The 19,938-nt window shown below is 46.3% G+C and overlaps 1 protein-coding gene across 3 annotated transcripts in view; it reads right to left on the bottom strand.

Moving 5' to 3' along the window:
* ZDHHC14 (zinc finger DHHC-type palmitoyltransferase 14) overlaps nt 1-19,938 on the bottom strand; it is a 272,226-nt gene that overhangs the window by 100,431 nt on the left and 151,857 nt on the right. For all 3 annotated transcript variants that reach the window (XM_047732878.1, XM_047732879.1, XM_047732880.1), the window contains exon 2: nt 12,220-12,380. In XM_047732878.1, coding sequence (XP_047588834.1) covers nt 12,220-12,380 — 161 coding nt within the window. The remainder of the gene's footprint in view (nt 1-12,219; nt 12,381-19,938) is intronic.

The following is a 19,938-nucleotide window of genomic DNA, read 5'->3' as shown; positions in this document are numbered from 1 at the left end:
GCAGGGCTCGATCTCACAACCCTGAGATCATGACCTGAGCTGAAATCTGAGAGTCGGACGCATCACCAACTGAGCCACCTGGGTGCCCCTGGGCTGCTCAGCATTGCTCCAAGTGTGTTACATCTAGCTATGTGAGAGCCGCAGGAGGCTTCAGTCCACTTCTACCTACTGCTTTCTCTTGAATATAAGGAGCAACCCATCCATCACTCACTCAAGGACCCTTGGATTTCAAGTTTCCATCCTTAGAAGAAAATAAGGAGATTTTTCTGAAGTGCACACTCCAAATTTTGATGGTAATGCGGCATTCATCCACTTGTCTTGTTTTCTCCTAGACAGTCTTCATCTACAGTCTCAGAATAAATGGTCTTCACTTCTGCCCACTTCTGTAAGTTAGAGTTTTCCTTTGGGGGCTTATGCAAGTAAATTTGGATAAATGAAAAATGTGAGGAATTTTTCCCTCACGAGAGGGGCTCCCCCATTCTCCCACCGTATGCCTCCTACCCTCTGAGTGCTGGCTGCAAGTGAGCCCTCACACCCGCCCCAAACTCTGGACAAATCAGCAGATGTTAATCTACTCCTAGTCTTAGGCAACCATTCCGAACCTCAGAACTTGTCCACCAGAAACACAAAATCACAGTTTATCTACCTCCCATAGGTTACTCAGTCTTGAGTTTCCCCAGGCACAGAAGGGAAGGGAGCTAGAGCACACGTCTACCCCACCGCCAAAACTGGCTGTCAGTCCCTACCCTCCAGCATTAGATTCTAAAGGAGGAGGGAGAAAGATCACTTGGAAAGCCAATAGTGAGTTGGTTTGATTATAACAAAGTTTTGGAGGGAGATCATTGTGGCAAAGTTTGTTTGTTTTTTTAAAGGTTTTACATATTTATTTGACAGATGGAGATCACAAGTAGGCAGAGAGGCAGGCAGAGAGAGAGAGAGAGAGAGAGAGAGAGGAGGAAGCAGGCTCCCCGCTGAGCAGAGAGCCTGATGTGGGGCTCGATCCCAGGACCCTGGGATCATGCCCTGAGCCAAAACAAAGGCAGAGGCTTTAACCCACTGAGCCACCCAGGTGCCCCTGTGGCAAAGTTTCATTGACTCGCAGACCCCATTGACATCACAGAGCACGAAAGCTTATAAACGACATAGAGGCGTCAAGGCCAGGTAAGGGATGAGCAGAGACACTAAGAGTAGGTTACTCAACAAGGGGCTCTGGGTTAAGTTGGACCCCTAGCGTAGACTCCAGCCACAAAAGACGCAAAACATGCAGATATTTTATGAAGCAGAATGTGGGAGGGTTCCCTAGACTTTAAAAAAAAAAAAAAAAAGAAGAAGGAAGGAAAGAAAGAAAGAGACAGGAAGGGGGGAAAAAGAGAGAGAAAGAGAGAAAAGCTCTTCCCAAGAAAACTTCAGGGAGTGCCTACCGCTTCTTTGACCAGAGCGCGTTCTCTAAGTCTCCTCTCCTGCCCTGCTGGGCCCCTAATCCTTGGCCAGCCCTGCACCTGCTCAGCCCATCTCCTCCCAGCCCCGACCCAGCCTGCCTCCCGGCCTTGGTCCATTTCCTCTCTCCTCACTGGGTGCTTTGTTTCTTTTGATTCCTGAGCCGCCTTTCATGCTACTCTACACTTTAATGAGAAAAAGCCTCCCACTTCCAGGCACAAAGAGCCTTCCCACTCTTCTGATTAACCTCCTCCAGCAGGATTTCTTTCCTGAAAAGCCATTCTCATTCTCCCCTCCTCCTCATGCCTTGCACGCTCACCAGTGCGGCCGCCTTGCCGTTCTAGAGCCCGTTTTGCCCAACACGCCCTGCCCGTTCTTGGATGAAGCGCGTTATCTTTGACTCCCCCTAAAACCGATCGACTGACTCATTCCTTCAGTCGAAAGAGCCATCGTTCCATCATTTTGCGTCACCCTCCCAGGGACGGCCAGTTAAAAGAAGAATGACAGTCCTATTCCCGGGAATCAACTTATCTCCTGTTTCATGCACCTACAGTTCGCTTGCAGGGTTTACACAGGTGTGCGTGCAGCTTTGCAATCTAAAATTATTCCCAGAATATGTCATTCTTCTTGTTTAAGTAGTTCACAGGCTAAATGACCTAGAATATTCAGGTTCCTGGATTTTCATGGTCAAGCCAAGGAGGAGGAAGGATTTATTTCTAGACTCATAGGGTGATAACATTGGAATGGATCTTTGCACTCAGAGGGTCTATTTGATATGCACTAAAATCGAGGCTCAGAGAAGTTAAAACACTTCTCAGGGTCACACAGCAAGTGGAAGAGCTGGGATGACGACTCAGGCAATGTAGGTCAAGAGGCTGGGCTCATAACCATACACTTTACTAATAACAAAAGCACACAGGGACTTCGGAATCTGTAAAGCACCACCAAAAGAGAAGGTATTTATCATACAGTTATCATTAGTAAGTAATAATAAGGGAAAAGATGCCACTCACAGGCACTGCCAGGAGACTTCTACACCAAATGCTCAAAGTAAATGAAGTTGTAGTTAGCCACACTCCTAAAATCCTGGCAGTCAGGGGAGCTTAGGAGGAGAGGAAGCAAACACTGACTTGGGGGGAGGAGCGGAAGAGGCTGGGCTCGACCCCAGCTGAGAGCGAGAGGCACCAGGGCTGTGCTTCTCGGCTTCCAAGGGTCCTGTTAAAAATGCAGATTCAGAGTCGGTAAGTGCCGTGCAGCCTGAGGCTCGGCATTTCTTTCTTTCTTCTTCTTCTTTTTTTTTTTTTAATTTGACAGATAGAAATCACAAGTAGGCAGAGAAGCAGGCAGAGAGAGAAAGAGGAGGAAGCAGGCTCTCCACTGAGCAGAGAGCCCTATGCGGGGCTCGATTCCAGGACCCTGGGATCATGACCTGAGCCGAAGGCAGAGGCTTTAACCCACTGAGCCACCCAGATGTCCCTGAGGCTCTGCATTTCTAATAAGCTCCCGGGAGATGTTGTAGCAAGGATTTAGGGACTCGGTTTCAGAAGAGAAAGGGCAAACGATAGGTATCTGCAGCTGTCTCCCTCTGAGCCTCAGCTCACTCTGCAAACCGAAGGAGTGGTCCAGGGTGATCTCCACGATTGCTGAGGTCCCTTGAAGCTGGAATGTTCTCTGACTCAGAGCACTGCTGAGGACAGGCCTACCTGGAGTCCAGGAGGTGGGTACCCCAAGCTCTTTCATTGACAGGATCTGCCCAGCTCAGTGGCCCCTGGCTGGGGAAGGGCAGGCCTCCAATTTCCACAAACGCATACCTGACCCTTGCTCTTTCCTCTAGGCCTGATCTTAAACCACGGGGTCCTAATTTCTCCATCACTTTGGTGCCACCTGGGCCTTTCCATCCCCTCCTTACAGCTTCTGGCTTCCTCTGCCCTCGTGCAGTTGACCTGTTCCTCACCCTGGTTCCGTCATCTTCCCCGCTGCACAGCCTTGTATATGAGAGCGGGTTATAATTACAATACGTTTCTTCTTTCTTTTCTTTTTTCTTTTCCTTTTTCCCCTTCCTTCCTTCCTTCTTTCCTTCCTTCCTCCCTCCCTCCCTCCCTTCTGGCATGTATGTCAATATTGCTGTGTGCCATCATTTTGCTGATCTAACAGACTCTAAAGAATGGGACATTCGTGCGGTGAGAGGGAGTCCCCTCATCTGCATGAAGCGATACCTTTGCTTCGAGGGAGGGTTCATTAATTCTCTAGAATAGATTCCAAACCTGTGTGTATGGACACTTATGTACGTAAGTCGAATCTTCAACTTGTTAAGACTTATATTAAAAGAGACACCCAGTGACTTCAGGTCACCAAAATACCCATGTGGATTTAGGAATTCAGATTCGGAGGGTCAGGGGAGTGGGGACGAGAAAGTGTGACCTCAGCAAGTGCTCCTGGCTCCGTTTCCCCTCCCGTCCAAGGGAGGAAAATACCACTGGCCCCCCACAAAGCTGTCTGGAGGACAGTGAGGCAGGCGGCTCTGTAACGCGCACCCGCATAGGAGGGGAACTGCTGGGTGCTTTTCCCCGTCGTCCTAATTCTCCACTCCAACCATCACAGGAAACTGTCCTAACCTCACAAACAAGCAAATGCATTTACATCCGAAACTGGCCTCGGGTCCAACACATGGTACACTCCCCCAAGTTCGTGTTTCTACAGGAAGAAGGAATAACATAGACTTCAGTGAATATCCTGGATGAAAAACACCCAGCCTCCCAGATCCTTTGGAAAAACAAAAATCTCTGGCTCCTTCCTTCCCTCAGAACTAGAGCCTTCAAAATCTTGTGGTATTTCCCCAAATACCACAATTTTGAATTGTGACATCTGGTTCCCAGCTCACCCAGGCCTGGATTTTCTTTTTCTTTCTTTCTTTTTTTTTTTTTTAAAGAGACAATCAGGAATTTTGACATTCTGAGTTGCCACCCCGAGTTGCTGTGGGAGAATCACTGCCCACCCTTCCCTGGCATCTGTACGTTCTAGATGATTCTAGCATTTTCCCTCAAACAAAGACATCTACTTTTTGTTTTCGTCCTTGGATGCCATTTTCTTCAAATGTCTTGTCTCTTCCAGACTGTATTTCAGATGTGGTGGGACACCCTGCTCTCCCTCCCCTTACCTCCTTCACGAGCATCATGGGACATCAGCCCGAGTCCAACTGGACAGAAGGCCTCTGGATCTGCAGGCAGTTTCAAGAGGGGCGTTAGGTTGTCTGGACTTTCCCTGTGTTTCTACTCTCTCCACCGAACTGGGATTTGAGAAGCAGGCCCTATGGCCACAACGTGCTGGACACAGCTCTCTATTTCTAGGCCATGGGTGACGGAGGAGTCAGCCAACAGGATGGGAAATCTGGATGATGTCGACAGTCTGGGGGAGAGAAAATAACTTAGGGGGAATAGGAAGTGCTACTTGTTCCAGTAATACCAGAAATCTGTTGCTCGGGGCCTGGCTCCCCAGAGCAGTGAGATGGTGGGCAGTGGTTAAAAGCACTTGGTGGGGCCGGGTAATGGGAGACGGGCCTGCGTTCCTGGCTCTGGTCAAATGACCTTTGGCCAATCACTTTCCTTTCTGAGCCCTGGCTTTCCTGTGAATAAAAGAGGAAATGAACAGAGCAGGAAGCAAGCAGCTGGGGAGAGAGGATGGCAAAGGCAGAAGGAATCCCACCCAGGCAGGTGTAGTTCAAGTCTGAACAGAGTTCCCAGGGCCGGCCGAATGATCCTGAAAAGCCGAAATGTCCATAGCAGAGAACGATTACACAGATACACTGGGAAGATTTCGGAGGTGAGCAGAGAGATTCAAACAGGATTTGGGGGAAAGGAGCAGGAAATATCACCTTCTGGAAAGAAAACTGGCAAAACCGAATCAAATTAACCACCAGTGATCCTGCCCCCCTTCTCTTTTTGGAGTGGTTCTATCCTGTGGGCATCTAGTGTGCATTACCCAAAGTGACTCCAAATGTCAGGAAGGTTTAACCACATATCCATCACAGACAACAGATGTAGCCCGAAGCCAAAAATGAATGGAACCATCACATTTTAAAGCAATTTTATGGTGAATATTACCAGTAGAAATAACCAAGACAAAAAGAAACCAGTATTGACTGCAAAACATGAAATCACTAGGAAAATCTGTCTTAGTAGAAGTCATAGTTCTGTAAGAAAATTCCTAATGGCAACTTTCAGGATATAAAAAAGACCTGAACGAGAAAAAACTCTTAGTTATAAATTTTATGCAGAAAAAAATTACTTCAATTAAAATGATTTTAGTAAAATCATTTTAGTAAAACATCGAGATGGGAGAAAATTGGAAATAGTGGAGCTTTACAATACAGAACATTGATAAAGGTCTTCGATTGGCTTAGAGTAATCTCAGAAAGTATTTTCTTCAACAAAAATCCATCAATGTTGTTAAAATCCAATTAAAGTGTTTCTACTCTTAAACACAGACTTAAGATGTCTCTAGGGAAAAAAAAAAAAAACTCCAGCAAGTCAAGTTGGCGGGTGAAGACATCCTGTTCCCATGGAACTCTTCCCAGGAATCACACTCTGTGGGACGGGGCATAACCGAGGCTGGTTGGCTGGTGTTTCCTCGGGTCAGGAAACCATCCTGCTTCCTAAACATCTCATCTAAAGGATGTCCAGACCAAGGACTAATTTGAGAAATAATGAAAGGGAAACTTTCATCTTAGAAATGGTGGTTGGTTCTGTGTACTTCAAGAAAAGTTGTTGATGGGAGTCTGGCGGGAGAGTAGGGGGTAGGGGAAGAAGAGAAACAGAAGTAGGGGGAGGAGGAGGGGGAGAAAGAGATCTAGGGGAAGGAGCCGGGAGAGGAGGAGGGGGACCAGGAGGGGAAAGAGGAAGAGAGAGGGGAAAGGAGAGAGAGGGAGAAAGAGACAGAGGGAGACAGACAGAAGGAGACGGAGAGAGAAGGGAGACTCGCGCTCCCACCTACTCCAACTGCCCAAAAAGAAGGGCAGAGTGAGGCGATAATACTTCAGATTCTGCCCCTGCCACAGCCCAGGTGAGTTTTCTAAAGACCGCCCTGCTTCCTTGGATTGGCTTCGACACTCCCCAAGCAACCATATGATCTTTGGTCAATTATCTCTTTGCCTTTTACGGATCCTGCCTTTGGTGTTGTACCTAAGAACTCCGGGTGTCAGGGTTATGGTGACACAGGGAGAGATTTTCCTGAGGAACCAGCCTCGCTTTGGGATCCCGACAAGCTGAGTTCGCATTTCGCCTCCTCCCGGATTCCCTCTCTTGGGGTTCCTCCGGACTGTAGGACTGTCGAGGTGTGGGAAGAGGCAATACACATAATGAAAAACAGAGAGGCAGACCCGCCGCTCTCCCCTATTTTGATCCTGGAAAGGTCTATCCCTACTTGAAATGCTTTGACCCAGTGACTTACAACACAGTCTCATCATTTCTTTCAAGCCCCGAATCCATTGCGTAGTATCTTATCCTCCGAGTGAACCGAAAAAACGGAGTTTCCCAAGTGTCATGTTTCCAAGCAGGACTCCAGTGACCCCAGGTGAGACCTCCTGTATCCCTTCTCCACCCCGCCCCACCACTGCCATCCTGGGATGTCTTTTTAGCTGCAAGGTAATGAACCAGGAAAGGTCTTTCAGAAAAAAAAGAAGGGTAAGGCCTTTCAAGAGACGGTGACAGACTCTGAGACGCAGAGCGTCCCCCTCTTCCTCACCACCTCCTCCCTCCCCGAAATCTGAAGACAGGGAAGCTGGTCCCCTCCAACCCCTTGGCACAGCTTCATTCAGTTATTCAGATGGTTGGTTCCAAGCAGCTACCGTGGGCTTCTATAAGGAGAGATCTATAGACAATTAGAATTAATAACTAATAGTAAGTTTCTAAATCTCATTTTCATTTTTTCCTTCTTCAATTAGATAGCACAAAACCAATGTGCTAAGACTTCATTGAGACATAATCTTATTCTCCACGGCCAAGCAACACACGGAAGGACTCCTAATAAAGAATTAGACCAGCTCAGCCATTTCGTCCTATCATGTGGCAGGTGGAGAATTCTTTTATGACAGTCCATGTATGTGGGAGGTGAGGAGAGAACTGGCTGGGAAAAGAGAAGAATTTTTCTTTTTAAAAAAGCAAAAACAAAAACCCGTGACCATTTACTGAGCTGATCCTGAGAAGAATCTTATAGGATAAGGGTTATTATTCCCATTTTAAAACTAGGGGCGCCTGGGTGGCTCAGTGGGTTGAGCCGCTGCCTTCGGCTCAGGTCATGATCTCAGGGTCCTGGGATCAAGTCCCACATTGGGCTCTTTGCTTGGCGGGGAGCCTGCTTCCCTCTCTCCCTCTCCGCCTGCCTCTTTGTCTACTTGTGATCTCTGTCAAATAAATAAATAAAAATCTTTAAAAAAAAAATTAGCCTAATGCCATACAACCAGAGGCAAGTGGGCCTTCTGCTACTCCATCTTCCTCCTCTCCCCTTCCTCTCCTCCTCTTTTTTGGACAGTTTCTTGTGCTGTAACTTACCACCCTAACAGTTATTCTCTGGAAGCATGCAGTAACATGACCTTTCATAAATGCACCGGGCTGTGCCACCAGTACCCCAGTCCGCTCGTAGACCGTTTTCACTATTCCAGCAAGTTCTCTCATGTCCAAGTGTGGTGACCCTCACCTGTACCCCCACCCCAGGCAATCACTCCTCTGCTTTCTGTCTCTAAAGCCATTTCATACACACGGAAATATACAACAGGTAGCCTTCTGATCCGGCTTCTTCCATTTGGCGTGTTTTTACCACTAATCCATGTTGTAGCATATGTCCGCACGGGGCTCCTTTTCATCACTTACTGGTATTCTGCCACGTGGCTATACCACGTATGGTTCATCGGTTTGCCCACTGATGGACATTTGGGTTATTTCCAGTTTGTGGGTATTATACTATGCACATCGGGGACATAGGTTTTCGTTTCTCTTGGGTATATCCCTAGAAACAGACTTGTCGGGTTATATGGTAATCTATGCTTAAAGTCTTGAGGAATTCTGAGGACATGTTTTCCAAAGTGGCCGCAGCATTTTACCCCACCACTGATGCACAAGGGTTCCAATTTCTCCAGGCTGTCACTGACATTTGTTATTGTCAGTCTTTCCAGTTAGAACCGTTCCAGTGGGTGTGAAGTGGTACGTCACTGTGGTCTTGATTTGCATTTCCTTCTTTTCTTGTGTTCATTGGCCATTCATAGATCCTTTTTGGAAAAATGTCTGTTCAAATCCTTTACTCATTTTTAATTGGGTTGTTTTTCTTATTATTGTGTTGTAAGAGATCTTAATGTATTCTAAATACAAGTACAAGATCCTTTTATCAGACATATGATGTGCAAATACTTTCTCCCAGTCTGTGGCTTGTCTTTCTATTTTCTTAATGGTATCTTTTGAAGCACAAAAGGTTTTAATTTGATGAACCTCAATTTATTATCTTTTTCTTTCTACAGATCATGCTTTTGGTATCTATGTAAGAACTCTTTTTTTATAAAAAGATTTATTTATTTTAGAGAGAGAGAGAGAGAGCATGCATGTGCATGGGGGGGGGGGGTCAGAGGAACAGGGAGATAGAGAATCCTCAAGCAGACTCTGTGCTGAGCATGGAGCCCAGGAGGGCTCAATTCCAGGACACTGAGATCATGACATGAGCTGAAATCAAGAGTTGGTCCCTTAACTGACTGAACCACCCAGGCACCCCTTTGTAAGAATGCTTTGCCTAACCCAAGGTCATGAGAATTTTCTCTAAGTTCTGTTCAGAAGTTTTAGAACTTAAGCTCTTACACTGAGGTCTATGATCCATTTAGAATTAAATATTGTGTATGGTGTGAGGTAAGGATTCAAATTCATCTTTCTACATATGGACGGCTGATTTCTTTATTTGTTATGGGTTTCTTCAGCTTTTCTATTTCTTTTTGAGTCATTCTTTAGGTAATTGTGGCTTGCTGAGAATTTGTCCATTCATCTAAGTTCTCTAATTTGTGGCATAAAGTTAAAATCCTTTTAATATGCTAGGGTCAATAGTGATGCCTCTGCTTCCCTTCCAGATTTTGGTAATTTGTATCTTCTCTTGTCTTTTTTCAGAAGGAGTGGTGAATAGTATAGTTAAAGATTTATCAATTTTGTTAATCTTCTAGAACTAACTCTTGGTCTCACTGATTTTCTCTGTTGTTTTCTGTATTCTATTTCATTGATTTCCACTCTAATCTTTTTTTTTTCTTTTAAAGATTTTATTTATTTACTTGTCAGAGAGAGAGAGAGTGAGTGCACAAGCAGGGGTAGCAGCAGGCAGGGTGAGAAGCAGGCTCCCCCCCGCACCCGGAGCAAAGTGCCGAACTGAGGACTGATAAAGGACTTGATCCCAGGACCCTGGGATCATGACCTGAGCCAAAGGGAGATGCTTAACCAATGGAGCTACCCAGGCACCCCTCCACTCTCACCTTCAGTATGGTCTTACAACAGCTTGCTCTTAGTTTGCCCTTTTTCTAGTTTCTTAAGGGGAAACTTCAGTTACTGACTTTTTTTCTGTACTTCACTCCGAAGCAAATGAGCCCCTCAGGCAGGTAAGCTGCTGGTTTTCAGAGTCTGCCCTGTCCAGCTAGAACTTTCTTACCTTTGGAATTCAGGTGGGCACTAGACCAGCCCCCCGTGAGACTATCACAGACACCCATTATTCTTATCTAAAGTCCACCAGATTTTCATGAATAACTATCCCTCAGTACAGTTGAATTCTAGACCCATGAAATGGCTGTGATTGTTTTGTCCAGTCTTCTTGTTGTCTCTTGGTGATAGGATATGCAGAGCCACTCAAGTCTGCCATGCTGTCCTGTCTTTAAAGACCCTCCACTCTCCCTCCTTTGAAATAAGATTTGGTTTCATCCTTTACCTCATGTAGTACTTTCACAGATTCGGTGTCTCAGGGGGTGTAGGGCAGAGCTGGTTTTTAAAATACTCATGTTGAAAAAACCACTCTTAAGTTATCAACTCAAAGCCAAAGGAAAAAAAAGCACTTTAGTAGATCACTCAACTTTCTCAATATTAACAAGGATGAACAGAAACTCTGTGCCTCTTAGAATCTGCATTTATGATAAAGAATTTCAATGGCAGTCTTTGTCATCCCCAGTTCCCAATCTTGCTGATTTCACAGATGCTCCTTGCACTATCTGAGAGGTGGGACAGAAAATAGGATTGCAGCAGGAAAATGCTTCAAGGCCAGTGTAAAGACCAAGGTACTCAACACACTGCTTGAGTAGAGGGTTTTCAAGCTGTGTGCTAAGGTGATGTGGGTACAGGCTATACAGTTTCCAGAGGCCCAGTTTTGTTTCTGAAAGAAACTGGACCAGTCTCCTCCCCAAGACATGACACCCTGGAAAGAATAAAGGCTGAGACCCAGGAGACCTGGGTTCAAGCCTCTGGCTCTTCCACTTCCTCCCAGTCAACCTCCGTGGGGCTCTCCGTCTCCTTATTTGCAAAATGAATGTCATAATAGACTTCTTCCCAAACTTACTTGGGTATGGTTAATTCAGTGATAACCGTGGATGGCCTTTAAAGAAGATTCACATGCTATAAATGTAAGCCTTTAAATTATGAATTAATATATAATTAATGTCTTGAAATCCCAAGATGCACTGGCTAAGAAAGAGACTATCTCTCCACTGCTGATTCTTCCTTCCTCTGCTTGCCTGCCTCGGGACAGAAGGCTGCAGCCAGCAGACCACCACCATAATACAATGTCCCATCATGAACTCCTTTACTGCTCCCCTTCTGCACAGCCGGGATGAAGGATGGAGGCAGATGCCCAGAAGACATAGCCATGCTTTGGTACCTGGAGAGGGCAGTCCACAGCACCTGTTGCCTCTCAGAACCTACGCTCCTACCTCTTGACACCGGAAAGCTGGGGCCTTTTAGCTGAGTGAGGCTGGGAAGAGAAACCCACAGGGTAGGAGGAACAGCAAGAGGGAAGTGTCAGATGGGTTTTCATGCTAAGCTTTACATTCACACAGGATCACCACAACCCCTCTGCCACACTTGTAAAATTATCATAGTGTCAGTGCAAAGCTACACATTCACAAATGTAAACTTTTAAGAGCGAGAAGTTCTCTTTTCAACTAAAAAGGGAACATTAAAAGTTTACCCTGAAGGGGATTAGGATTTGTTTTAATATGTTTAAAACGGGTCCCTGTAAACTTTTTACATTTCAATACAGGGTTCCAATATCTAAGGAAAAATGAAAGCTCTTCATCTCTGCATATACCATGAACATATATCTTTGTTGCCTTAATAAAGAAAGTTCTGGGTCCTAGGCTGGATCAATGAGACAGCAGGGGAAGACGTAACCTCCCCAGGCTTCAGTTCTGGGAAACCAACAGCAAGGAGGACGCTCGTAAAGGGAACAGAGAGTGGCCCCCCATAACGACGGGTCTTACAGGACAGAGGCTCTTCCTCAGCCGGGCTTGGGTTTCAAAGACACATCAGGACCCAGAGCATCGTGAGGGAGGCGCTGCTGCTTGGTGGCACCGCCAGCCCCTGGGCTGACCTCCAACCACTTCACATCCCACCTCCTACTCAGCCCGTGCTGCCACCGAGGAAACGAGGACTTCCCAGATGCCTCCCTGATTACGAGCCACTGTCCAGCACCCGTCCTGCACCGGCACCTGGGCCTGTCCTCCCACATGGCAGCTGAGCCCCGGTGGGAAGGGACCCGAGGCTAAGGGCAGCCCCTCAAGGTTACCTATTTGTCGTTCCAGGTCGGCGGCTTCATCGGGCGTGGCTCGCGGAAGGACTCCTGGGTCACTGAAGCTGGTGCGAAGCAGGGTCCCCATCACAAAGAAGAAGAGGATGCCACCAACCACGGGGATGGCGGGGGTGATTTTCACTGCTAGGTATGGGCAGCTGCCAACAGGTTGGAAAGGCCGGGAGGGGAAGCGGGGAGGGGGAAAAGAAAGGAAATACAATGTCAGTAATCAACAGGGAGCGCTCTGTATCTTCCAAGAAGCCGAAAGGCTTGATGGAGGAGCAAAATTGATTTCCATTAAAAATTCATCTATGTTAAGCAATTCCATTTGGGGAGGTCCACAGTTCTCTCTTGTGGATAATCGAACCCTCCCTTTCCAGCCACAGTAACCCAGGCCCTCTGCTCCCACGGTGCTCCTTGGGAAAGACACGGGCAGGCAAGGGACAGTCACCGTGCTCCGTAATCACCATGGGACATGCAGGGCTTGGAACCTTTGCGGTCAATACAGCACATGAATCTGTGTGACCTGCCTGCCCTTCCCCGGAACTGCATCGTAGAAGAAGACACCAGCTTAGAGCCATCTTCAACAGACCCAGCCTCTCCTTCCTGAGTCGAACACCTTCATGGTGTGAAAAAGCTGAGAACCGCAAATTTACCCTTCAAAGGCAAGAAACCATTTTTCAATCTTTTGGAACTAATCTCTCCCAAAGAGGTTAATGAGCAATGGAAATGAACTTGCAAGCAGGCGTCTGAAGAGGCTAAAAGGAATTTAGGCAGCTGGGATATGATACACTCTTGCTTTCCAGAAGGCACTTGAGCTCCCAACTAAAGAACATGGCCCAACTCAGTTCTACGAAACCTCCTCGCTGTCCTTCAGTCCTGGGAGCTGACGTGCAGCGGGGACTGGGATGAGTCGGGCAGACTAACGTCTGTGCCAGTGGGCTCTCGGGCAGCTTCAAGCGCCTGGCCCACTGTCAAGGTCCCTTGATTCCATGGAGGTGGCGAGAAGCAGAGTGAGAACCACCTCGATGCCTGGAGCTGAGTGAGCTGAGTGGGATCTGCCATGACCACGGTCAGTCTATTGTCACCACGTTCAGTCACATGATGGGCACCAAGGGACACAAGACGGAATCACAGAATTGTAATATCTGGAATGGAAAGCACCTCCCAGATGGTCCACCCCATTGGCCAATGCTCGTGCCCATACTCGAGAAGAAACAAAGAGAGGGAGTGGGGAGGAAAGATCTGGTCAAGACAAGTGGCTCCATCCTGGGAATGCTAGCGACCAGCACCCCATTCCTGTGCAGTGTTTGCAGAGCAGATGGTGAGGTCACTGACAGGTTGGTAAGGGGATCTCGGCAAGAGTCCAGGACTCGAAGACCGCGGGGCATGATGGCCTCGGCTGAGGCCAGCCTCAGGCCCGTGAGAACATCTGGTCTTCTAGACACCTGGCAAATTGGACAGGTCTCTGTGGGATGATTACTGCGATCTGAAGATGAAAGTCCTCTCCAGAGTTCCCTGTTTGGAAGGAACCCACAGAACTTCCTACAACTTTAAGAAGGTGGAGGAGTGACCCCCAACAGGACTAGGCCCGTGGCCTCCAGGAAAATCACCTGACTTCAAGAGACAAAAATATATGACATTTCTAACATCTCTTTCATCTCTCCCACACTGACTGCTCTGCAGAAACAGAACAAAACAACCATCACCGATATCATGTCACACTTAACTTGCTGGGTTGTCATTGTGATTTCCCTTCATGGGTCTCATGGGAAATCGTGGAAAACTGTCCATTGTCCTTCCTACATCACTATGACCCTGTCCAAACTCCCAGACACTTAGAGCCTTTCTGAACATCCTCAGAGTTTCTCGTAGGAAAGCGAATTTGGAAGAAAAATAAAAAAGCGCCAGCAGACATAAAGAACTTGCTGTGGACAAAAGGAATACAAGACCATCTAACCTAAAGACATCCACTTGGTGAAAGTATTCTGTTAAATAATGGAAAGGATGTTTTTAATCCAACTGATTTTGCTCTGCATTAAATTAAAAAAAAAAAAAACCAACATTGCTTTCCTCGAGTGTTGTCTGGCAAATACTGACATAATTAATACCCTTTAATGGGGTTCCAGTTTTCCTTAAAAAATGTGAAAAGCTTCAAGTTGAATAAACAAACATTTAAGAGATTGGGGACATCATAATCTGGTAAATGGCACTTAGTGTCTAATCCTGGATTGTGAAGGGAACATCTTCTTGCAATAAGATTTAAACAATTAGAAGATTTTATAAAAGATGGCCCCACTGAGGGATTCAGTATAAAGTGACAATCAAAATCACATTAACTACTGAATCAAAGTCGGAATCCAAATGTTCATACGGGGCTGAATCCCAGCTCATGGTGTTGGGTGGTGCAGTGGGCTCTGGGGATGGGTGCCTCTTGGGCACTTAATGTCTATGATGTTAAGTTTGGCACATTTGGACTGTGATGTGGAGCTTCTGTGAAGAACTTGTAATAAAAATCCATTGCTGCAAGTCTGCTGAGTAAATCTCGAACTGTCACATCAACCTGGAGCTAAGAGCAAGGAACACAGACTCCAGAAGGTCATTAAAAGGTATTTGTGTCATAAAAATGATGTTATCTTTGCTACACTTATTATCAAATAAAAAATAACCTCACCCATTAAATTAAGCCTTGAAAATGCGTTAGGGTACCACAATCAGAAATCAACACAGTCCATACTGAAGGCATAAAATTGACCTTAGTCCTAATAGCTCTCTATTTATAATAGTCCTAACATATTCCTTTTTTTTTCTTTTCAAGTTTTTATTTAAATTCTAGTTAGTTAACATAGACGGTAAAATTGGTGTCAGATGTAGAACTTAGTGATTCATCATTTATGTACAACACCCAGTGCTCATCACATCCCGTGCCCTTCTTAATGCCCATCACCCATCTAGCCCATCCCCCACTTTCCTCCCTCCATCAACCTGCAGTTTTTTTCCCTATCACTAGGAGTCTTTTATGGTTTGCTTCTCTCTCTCTTTTTCTTCCCCTTCCCCTATGTCCATCTGTTTTGTTTCTTAATCCCACATATTACGGAGATCATACGTATTTGTCTTTCTCTGACCAACTCATTTCATTTAACATAAAACCCTCTAGCTACATCCACATCACTGCAAATGGCAAGATTTTATTCTTTTTGATAGCTGAGTAATATTAATGTGTGTGTGTGTGTGTGTGTGTGTGTGTGTGACACACATACATCTTCTTTATTCATTCATCTGTCGATGGACATTTGGGCTCTTACCATAATTTGGCTACTGTTGGTAACATTGCAATAAATATCAGGGGCATGTCCCCTTTCAATCAGTAGCCCTAAAATATTTTTTATAGTCTAAAAGAATCTACTCTAGGTGGACTCTGTGTGTGTGTGAATGTGTGTGTGTGTATGTATTTCATAAAAACGGTTAGAGAAATGATTGTATAGAAGATAATTTTCCAGAATTCAAATTTCAGGCCAAGGTTTCTCCTCTTTCTCATCATTAATGAGTTTGGATAGGAAAGAGTTGGAAGAGTCATTATGCAGCAGCACCGAGGGCAGAGCTGGACAGGATGATGGGGCAGACCGGTCAGTAGGACGTGATCTGCCACAAGTGTCACTAGCTGTGATTTATTTAGGTCCCTCTGGCTTCTCCAAGGTTGGAGCCTGCTGGAAACCCCCTGCGAAGGTGGTTTAGTAGATCTTAGGTGACAGTGTACTTGTCTTTCCTTTTACTTGCTTGACCTCAAACTTGACGTGCTCCAGGTCTCACAGAGTGCTTCCTTCAAGCAAGATGCCACTGAAGAGTAAGCCACGTCCTAAACGGTTTCTAATTGTCCCAAGTGCACTGGTATCTTTACGGGACACTTCTGGCTGCTTCTCCAGGCTGACAGCTCCAGAAGCTTCCCCTTGCCTCCACCTGCCTCTCCTCATCTCCCGCCAAGGATGCCCACTGCCCTCATTGCCTAACACGTGACATTCAAAACTCAGAGAGATCCTCTGTCTTCTAAGCCTGCTAGGTACAAGCTTGATTTCCTCCTAACAGGAGGTGCTGAGGAGATTTCGCCCAGGAAGCTTCCCTGGCGAGGAGAAGGGTAGTTTCTCCCCTGTTCGCAGAGTCGAGTGTGAAATATGTTTGCGTCCTGTGAGCATTAACTAGAACCTCTAACCCCTTCACAGCCTGAAGTCCTGGCAGATAAAACTCCTTATGCTGGTACAACTTTGGACAGACCATCCCCCTGTCCAACCTACCTCTGTGAGACAAAGCACAATGTCCAGTTTCTCTTTGAAATCTTGGACAACACTCTTTATAAGAAGCAGCAGAATTCACACCTCTAAGTGCACGACAAGATCAGGGCACCTTCCCACTGCTGCTTGGTGAGAGCGAAGAACGTGTGCAGTCCCTCTGGTAAAGACAAGGCAATCAGCAGACCCTGCCCCCAACAGGGATCACTAGACCTCCCTCCGGAAGGAGGCAAGGCTAACGGGAAATCCCAGCCAAGCCCCCGAGGCCAGCACGGCTTCACAGCCTAGCCGCAGCAAGCGGCGGAGAAAATTCTTAGCCTAAGCTCAGACAACTGGAAAATGCCTCCTTCACATTTCTGAGCAACTGTGGCTGGGATCTCCAACTCTGAGAGCCATGTGTGAGGAGGAAGACTCCTTCCCCCGAGGGCCTGGATCTGATACAAGATGATGCAGCTGCCAAAGACACAAACCCGAATGGAGGCCTCTCTCTAGCTGAATTGTGACCTACATACAGCCCAGGGCCTGTGGAAAACAGGCTCCAAGCGACTTAAGTCTTCATAAAGCTCAATGGAAAAGTGTCAGGAGAGGGGGAAAAAAATTGCAAAGAATCTGAAAGCATGCGTTTTCGTAACATGAAAGTAATGAGCTAATTTAGCACCAGACCAAAGAAACACTAACCTGATGAGAAGCCGTCCCAGGGCCCTTCCCCCTCAATGGTGCGCGTCAGTGGGGGCCGGTAGGCTCTGGCTTATGGTGAATGAATACCCATGACAGACTGTTACCTTGTTGGATGTCAGAGGTAGAATTTTTCCAGGTAAAAATTAGAAAATGTAGCATTATCAAAAGGGTAAAAGGGATATTTTTCTCTCCCTCCTTCCTTCTTTTCTTCCCTCCTTTTCCCCCTCCTTTTCTTCTTTCCCTCCTTCCTTCCTGAGAGAGGGGTGCCCGGGTGGCTCAGTCGGTTAAATGTCTGCCTTCAGCTCAGGTCATGATCCTGGGGTCCTGGGATTGAGCCCTGCATCAGGCTCTCTGCTCAGCAGGGAGCCTGCTTCTCCCACTTCTCCCCATTCGTGCTCTCTGTTACTCTCTCTGTTTCTCTCTCTTAAATAAATGCATAAAATCTTTAAAAGAGAGAGGGAGAGCAGTAGGGGGAGAGGGAGAGAGAGAATCCCAAGTGGAGGGAGAGAGAGAGAGAGAGAATCCTGAGCAAACTCCATGCTCAGCGTGGAGCCCGATGCAGGGCTCGATCCCACAACCGTGAGATCACGACTTGGGCTGAAATCAAGAGTCAGATGCTCAACCGACTGAGCCACCCAGGCACCCCGAGAAAGAATGTTTTTAATTCTATCAGCAATCTTCTCAAATCTGTGTAAAAAATAATGACTTGTGCTTTGGTGTTTATTGATGGGGTGGGGTAGTTGTCTGGGTGCTCTGTTACCCGAGCCCATACCTTAATCCCTACAATATTGTTTTCTCATCAAACAGATATTGACATCCCAGAATCAGTGCCGTCCTTAATTCAGCATTCCTACTTAGAGGATGGCTCACCAGTTTGAATGTGACATACAACCAATTCCTTGGACAAAACTCCTTGGGCCACGTTAATTTCAGAGACATTTCAGAGAGGAAATCTGGATTTCATTACTGGGTAGCCAGATCTCTCTGTTTCTCCACGGGACATTTTTTGGGCAGTGAGGGGGGTGGGTGGGTGGGCAGGCGGGCGGAGATTAGCTTTACTTAAAAAGAAAAACAAAACAAAATAAAACATTAACAAGATGTGGCAAAGGCATTAAAACCAGGTGGCCTTTGGAACAGAAAGTAAAGAATCTTTTCCTATATCAAAGCAATTCGAGTCATCTTTTTATTTTTCACCTATAAATGGGTACATATACAGGAAAACAAAAAAATTCTGTTTTGTGGCTCATGACCCCGACACAACACACCCTACATTTGATGTTTGCGTCCTGTCCTGTACGTGTGGACAAGTAAACACCAGAATCACTATTCTTTACAGAGAAATGAGGCCCACCGTGAAAGTCCATACAGGAGCGGGGAGACAGCCTTGGCTCTGTGACACTATACACCAACAAAAGACATTTCTGTGTTTCGGAAATCACAAAGTGAACCTATTATTTTACATTCCAGAACCCTGATTGCAATGCATTTCGGTAATGGATAGCTAGGGCAAATGATCATAAAATGAAATAATCTGAGCCAATGACTCACATGTCTGAAATAATGACAGAGTAGCCTTATGAGGAATGGAGCTTGTGAGGGTTGTGATAAAAATGATCTTTTCCTCTTCATATGAGTCACTGTAAAATAAGTATAGTCTTCATTTATAGGCAGGGACATAAACACCATTAATTGTATGATTTATTCCTTAATCACGTACTTAGAAGTAAATGGACCACCAGAGGGCAAAGATAAGCACATTACCTAGAGACAAATAAAGAAAAAAAGTGAATTCAGAAATAACATCCGCTCACAACTCTAGAATGGGGGAAAAGTGATGATTTCATTAACCCTTAAGACTATCATTTCCCTATAAGAGAACTCCAGGTCTGGAAAGCCCCCTACTTGCTCATTGCACTTAAGGGTGAATCTGCCAATATGATCTGGAAGGAGGGAGTTTTTTAAAAAAGGATTTTATTCAGGGACACCTGGGTGGCATAGTCGTTAAGCGTCTGCCTTCGGCTCAGGTCATGATCCCAGGGTCCTGGGATTGAGTCCTGCATGGGGCTCCCTGCTTGGTGGGAAGCCTGTTTCTCCCTCTCCCACTCCCCTTGCTTGTGTTCCCTCTCTTGCTGTGTATCTCTCTCTGTCAAAAAAGTAAATAAAATCTTTAAAAAAAAGACTTTATTCAGGGCGCCTGGGTGGCTCAGTGGGTTAAAGCCTCTGCCTTCGGCTCAGGTCGTGATCCCAGGGTCCTGGGATCGAGCCCCACATCAGGCTCTCTGCTCAGCAGGGAGCCTGCTTCCCCTCCTCTCTCTCTGCCTGCCTCTCTGGCTACTTGTGATCTCTGTCAAATAAATAAACAAAATCTAAAAAAAAAAACAAAAACAAAAACAAAAAAAACCTCAAAGCATATTTAAAAAAAAAAGATTTTAGTCAATTATTTGACAGCAAGAGAGAAAGAGAGAGAGCGCATGCAAATGCATAAGCAGGGAGAGAGGCAAAGGGAGAAGTAGATTTCCCCCTGAGCAGGGATCCCGATGTGGGGCTCGATCCCAGGACCCTGGGATCATGACCTGAGCCAAAGGCAGATGCTTAACCGACTGAGCCATCCAAGCGTCCCTGGAAGGAGGGAATTTAAAGAAATGAATCCGGGGGGCGCCTGGGTGGCTCAGCGGGTTGGGCCGTTGCCTTCGGCTCGGGTTGTGGTCTCAGGGTCCTGGGACCGAGCCCCGCGTTGGGCTCTCTGCTCGGTGGG

Source organism: Lutra lutra, chromosome 6, assembly GCF_902655055.1.
Source record: "Lutra lutra chromosome 6, mLutLut1.2, whole genome shotgun sequence".
In the NCBI taxonomy this organism is placed as follows: Eukaryota; Metazoa; Chordata; class Mammalia; order Carnivora; family Mustelidae; genus Lutra; species Lutra lutra.
This window is presented reverse-complemented; position numbering and strand designations above follow the sequence as displayed.